Raw genomic sequence first — 5740 nt, forward strand, 5'->3', positions numbered from 1 at the left:
AGCAAAAAAACCCAAACCAACACAACAACAACAAAAAAACCAACCCACTTCCACCAAGGGGCTGAGGGGCTCAGCAGATGAAATGCTGTCACAGGGTGATTTAAGAAGCAAAGCCCCCCTCCCCCACACCCCCACCCCCAGCCCCGGGTGAGGTCTGAGGAAAACACCCCCCCCACAACCCCCAACCCGGGCGTGAGCACCGTCCCTCCCTCAGGGGCCGCGCAGCAGCCGCGCAGCAACCGCGCAAAGGGCCGCCCTCGCGTTTTCCAGGCGAAGCGGCGGCGGGGGAGGCGCAGCCCGGCCCATCCCGCCCCGGCGGCGGCGGCGGCGGCGGCGGCGGCAGGAAGCGCGGGGGGGAGGTGGGGGGAAGCGGCGCCCACCCCATCCGCCGGGGCGGGCTGGGCTCCGCGGGTAAGCGGCTGCGCGGGCGCGGGGGAGCCGCGGGGGGCCGGGCGGGGAGGGCGCTGGTTACGCTCCCCCGGGGGGAGGGCTGCGCTCACTGCTTCCCCCTGCCGTTCGCACACCACCACCCCCTTCCTTCCTTCCTTACTTCCTTCCTTCCTCCTCCTCCTCCTCCTCCCCCCCCCCCCCCCCCCCCAATATTTTTCAGCTGAAACAATAGGAAATATCAGCATTTATGTGCAAAGGGGGGCGGGCGGCCCCGGCACAATAGGGCCTTTGTTGGGCGGCACAGGGCTCCCTCTGTCAGCATCGGCACCCCCCCCCCCCCCCGACCCCCCTCTTCCTCATCCCCCGGCCCCCCGCTCCCCCTCCGCGGCGGCTGCGGGCCCGGGGAGCGGCGGGGGGTGTGTGTGTGGGAAGCGGCAGCCGAGGCTGGTTGGAAGTTGGTGGCGGTGACAGCACGGGGCGTTGTTAATTTGTCGGAGAAACAGCTCCGGTTGTAGCTGGCACGTCGAAAAGTCGCGGGGTGGGGGGGGTGGTTTTGAGCTCAGGGAAGGTGGGTTGGTTTGGGCGCTGGTGGTGGTGCCCCTAGGAGAAATGATTAAATCGGGGTGCGGGGACCATCTGGAGGGGGGGGGAAGAGGCCCTGCGAGGCTGTGGTCCCTGCCAGGCGCCCGTTTCCTTTCAGTGGGGAGAAACCCCACGTTTGAGCCTTCGGGAGCTGCGGGATTTCTTCGTGAGATGAACATCTTGTTCTCCTCCTCTCAGGCACGCCATGGATACGAGCGGCCACAGCGTCCTCCTCCTCCAGCAGCTGAACATGCAGCGGGAGTTTGGCTTTCTGTGCGACTGCACGGTTGCCATTGGAGATGTTTACTTCAAAGCCCACAGAGCGGTGCTCGCTGCTTTTTCAAACTATTTTAAGATGATATTTATTCATCAGACGAGGTAAGGACACACGGCTCTCCTCCTACCTTTTAACTGCACGGGGCTCAACTTTCTCCTTTTTCCCCTTTCTTAAAGATACTAAAGTCTAAAAGAGCGTAAGTGGGGGTGTTAGGTGGGCTGAGATTATTTTCCTAACCCAGCACAAGCCTTGGCTTTCTAAACATTCCCAGTCTGGAATGTGCTGTCCTTTATAACAGAATCACCTAGATTGGAAGGGACCTTTAAGATCATCTAGTCCAACCTTAAAAAAAAAACAAACCAACAACAAAAAGCAAAACAAAACAAACCCAACACAAAACCATATTCCCGAGCACCGTGTCAACCTGTCTTTTGTATACCTCCAGGGATGGTGCCTCAACCACTTCCCTGGGCAGCCCATTCCAAGGCTTGATAACCCTTTCAGTGTAAAAATTTTTCCTAATATCCAATCTGAACCTCCCCTGGAGCAACTTGAGGCCATTTCCTCTTGTCCCATCGCCTGTGACTTGGGAGAAGAGACCGACCCCCCCTGGCTACACCCTCCTTTCAGGGAGTTGTAGAGAGCAAGAAGGTCTCCCCTCAGCCTCCTCTTCTCCAGGCTGAACACCCCCAGCTCCCTCAGCTTCTCCTCGTAAGACTTATAACCACCCTCTTAGTCAGCACACACCAACATCAGGCCCGGCATTTTGGACACGAGACGTTTGCGTGACCAGAGAAAATAAACGTGTAAGTACCACGGTCCTCCTGCAGTGAGACCTCACAGGTTTGCCATCTGGGGACGTAGAGGGACCTCCTGCCCGTAGGCAGAGCCTCCATTGCTTTGCGTTAGCTTGTAGGCCAGCTTGCCGGGTGGGACTGTCCCTTCTGGTAGGACCCATGGGCTTGAAGCAATTGAGAAGCCATAGCCTTATCGCAGTTCTGCGCTTCAGACTCTTGCAGATAAGGCCAGAGACTGAGATCATCAGTTTATTTCAAGCTGCTGTTCAGATGCTTGGCCTGGCTGGTCTGCAGGTATAACAGCAGCGATGCCGAGGTCTAGTCTGGCCTCTGAGCCGGAGCTTGCTGCTTGTAATCGATTAAACCCGTCTCCATTCCCCTTCATTTTTGAGGGTAGTGGCCCCCAGCGCCTTTGCAAGATAATCATTAGCCATCGGGCTTGTAGCCCTTTGGCTGGAAGTGAGAAGATGAGTTAACTTCCTTCCCCATAGACGTTATTTACTGACACTTCAGTGCAAAGCTCATAAAGATTACACGGCTGCGGCAGCTGAATTTATTACTGAAGCACACAAACATTCTTTGGCTGGCGTTACCGGAGTGGCACACACCGGTGACGCGCAGTCTGCATGGCGTCACTGCGGCACCGTGCAGCAGCAACAGGCCACGCGTGCGAGTGACGGGGTGATGGGGGGCTGGCCGCTCCTGCCGTCCCTGGCTGCGGCCGTGCGCAGGGCTGTTACCACCACAGGGATAAATACCCGCTCGGGCACGTTGCTGGGCAAACAGGGCACGTGCCCTTCTGCAGGTGTTGGTGGGGAGTGTCCAGTTCTGTCCAGTGTACTGTGTCCAGTTCCGGGCTCCCCAGTTCCAGAAGGACAGGGAACTGCTGGAGAGGGTACAGCAGAGGGCTACAAAGATGATGAGGGGCCTGGAGCATCTCTCTTAGGAGGAAAGGCTGAGGGACTTGGGTCTTTTTAGTCTGGAGAAGAGAAGGCTGAGGGGGGATCTGATCAATGCCTATAAATACTTAAAAGGAGGGTGTCAAGAGGATGGGGCTGGTCTTTTTTCAGTGGTGCCCAGGGACAGGACAAGAGGAAATGGGCACAAACTTGAATGTAAGAAGTTCCACCTAAACATGAGGAGGAACTTCTTTCCTGTGAGGGTGGCAGAGCCCTGGAAGAGGCTGCCCAGGGAGGTGGTGGAGTCTCCTTCTCCAGAGACATTCCAAACCTGCCTGGACACGTTCCTGTGGGACCTGCTCTGGGTGGACCTGCTTTAGCAGGGGGGTTGGACAAGATGATCTCCAGAGGTCCCTTCCAACCCCATATCATTCTGTGATTCTGTGGGTGCTGCTTGTTGTGACCCGGGAGGCAGGCAGCAGCACACACGCTCTCACAGCAAACGGCCGAGCGAGTGAACAGGCGGGTAATGAGTCGGGACTGTAATTTGGAGCCCTGCATGTACCTGATCATCTGTCTTGTTTCAGCGAATGCATAAAGATTCAGCCTGCAGACATCCAGCCTGACATATTCAGTTACTTGTTGCATATCATGTACACCGGGAAGGGGCCGAAGCAGAGCGTCAGCCAGAGCCGACTGGAGGAGGGCATCCGTTTTCTCCATGCAGACCACCTCTCCCACATCGCCATCGAGATGAACCAAGTGTTCTCCCCGGAGCCGGTCCAGTCTTCAAACCTGTATGGCATCCAGATCTCCACAGCACACAAGCCAGTGAAGGAACGCCTGGGAGCGAAGGAGGGTCTGCCCAAGGCGGGCAGTGGGTCCGCTGCCCAGGGCGATCACCCACAGCTGCAGCTCTCTCTGGCCATCGGCCTGGACGACAGCTCGCTTGACCAGCAGGTCGCTCGCCCCTCCGCTCAGCCCGCTGCTCTTGCCAAGCCAGCAGAAGAGCGTCCGAAGCTCTCGGTCTCCATAAAGCAGGAGAGGTGCGACTCGGAGCCCGTGGTGTCCCAGAGCTGCACCCCTCCTTCTCCGGAGGTAGCAAGCCCCATCTTTGCTAAGGCCAACCTCAAGGTGCACCTCTGTCACTACTGCGGGGAGCGTTTCGATTCCCAGGGGGGGCTGCGGCAGCACTTGCACACCCACGTTTCGGGCTTGCTGCCGTTCGGCGTGCCGGCCTCCATCCTGGAGAGCGGCGACCTGGGGGAAGTTCAGCCTCTGGCTGAGGACAGGGAAGCTGGGGACGGCCACCGGCTGGAGGCCTTCCTTCTCAAGGAGGACGAGCATCAGCTGGAGCATCCGAGCTGCAGCGACCTGGAGCCTCTGCAGATCGGCCAGCTCTCCCTCATCTCCAAGGACCACGAACCGGTGGAGTTGAACTGTAACTTTTCTTTCTCAAGGAAGAGAAAAATCGGTTGCACCGTCTGCGGCCGCACGTTTTTCCAGAAGAGCCAGCTGCTCGAACACATGTACACGCACAGAGGGAAACAGCACAAATACAGCCGCTGCCAGCGGCTGGAGAGCCCCGCGACCCCCAGGTTTCATCCTTACTGTGACAGCGAGAGTGGGGGGAAAAGCTCCAGTTTATCCCAAGACCACTTAGATGAATGTATACTGGAGTCAGATCTCATCCAAGAAAGTGTTGATACGATCCTGGTGGAGTAGTTCTCCCCCTGTGGAGCCTTGAGGTGCTGAAACTGGCTATTTTGGCACTGTCCGCCTAGTGAGTGGCTACTTGCCACACCTCATTGTCTTCAACCACTATTCCTGTGGCCTCTGAGACAACTGTGAACTGTGTACTTTGATTTGTGTACTTGCTTTTTTACTCCTCTAACTTTTAAACTCAAGCTAATTCCCTTCTGAGTCCTTGGAAGCCTCTTTGTAACTCGGTTACATATTTTATTTTTTTTTGGTAAATGTAAACTTACTCCTGCTCTGCTTTACTAGGGTTAGGACTGTGTTGCTGGCTGTGAGGTTTAAACATCGTCTGTTACGCTGCGCGGTGCCTAGGACTCTGTATCCTGTAGGATTGCTCTCCTGAAACTAGATGGAGGGAAATGTAGAGGGAAATATGTATGGTGTTTCCCAAACAGTTTGGTTTTAATTAAAATAAACATCTCAAGGAGATAAATCCTGGAGTTCGTGTTGTGTAACTGCAGTTAATAAATCTCTGCATAAATACATGTGGGAGCCATAAGGTCGGTCTTCTCAAGGGAACTGGTGGCCTTGCCGTGGGGGTGGCAGCCTTCACTTTGACAAGCCCTGGAGTCCTCGTCAGTACAATCTTCTACATTTTCTTTCAAGACTCGAGGGGTTCGCATGCGTTTTTCCTCATTCCTGCGCCTCCCTTGTCAACTGCTACTGCAGGAGCAGAGACAGGTTTTGATCCCCCTCTAGGACCACGTCCCATTATTGGACTGTCCTCTCTGCAAGGAGGAATGAAAGCTGTAAAGAACTGTCCTCTCCTCTTGGAGAGGAGGCACATCCTAACATAAGTCTTTACGGGATTAAATGCCGCACTGATTTTCTCTTGAAGATGATTTCTGACTCTCTAAACAGCTTGGAGCAAACACTTTCTTATATGTTACAATCTGTATATTTGCGAAGAGCAAACATATAATGTGTTATTTCTTCTCTGCTTGTGGAGCCACCATAAAATGGTAAAACACAAGCTTTTTGCCTTTCATTTATCATTACGTGATATCTGAAGAGTAATAACTTACCCAAGAGGAGTT

General features: G+C 55.2%; 1 protein-coding gene across 1 annotated transcript; it reads left to right on the plus strand.

Moving 5' to 3' along the window:
• Positions 1–1176: 1176 nt before the first annotated feature.
• On the plus strand, positions 1177–5131 carry ZBTB25 (zinc finger and BTB domain containing 25). The gene is made up of 2 exons (XM_074149681.1): positions 1177–1350; positions 3533–5131. Exons 1-2 carry the CDS (start codon positions 1178–1180, stop codon positions 4668–4670), a joined length of 1311 nt encoding a protein of 436 aa, XP_074005782.1. The 5' UTR covers position 1177; the 3' UTR covers positions 4671–5131.
• The last annotated feature ends 609 nt before the right edge of the window (positions 5132–5740 follow it).

The sequence above is a fragment of the Numenius arquata genome, chromosome 6, assembly GCF_964106895.1.
Source record: "Numenius arquata chromosome 6, bNumArq3.hap1.1, whole genome shotgun sequence".
Lineage (NCBI taxonomy): Eukaryota > Metazoa > Chordata > Aves > Charadriiformes > Scolopacidae > Numenius > Numenius arquata.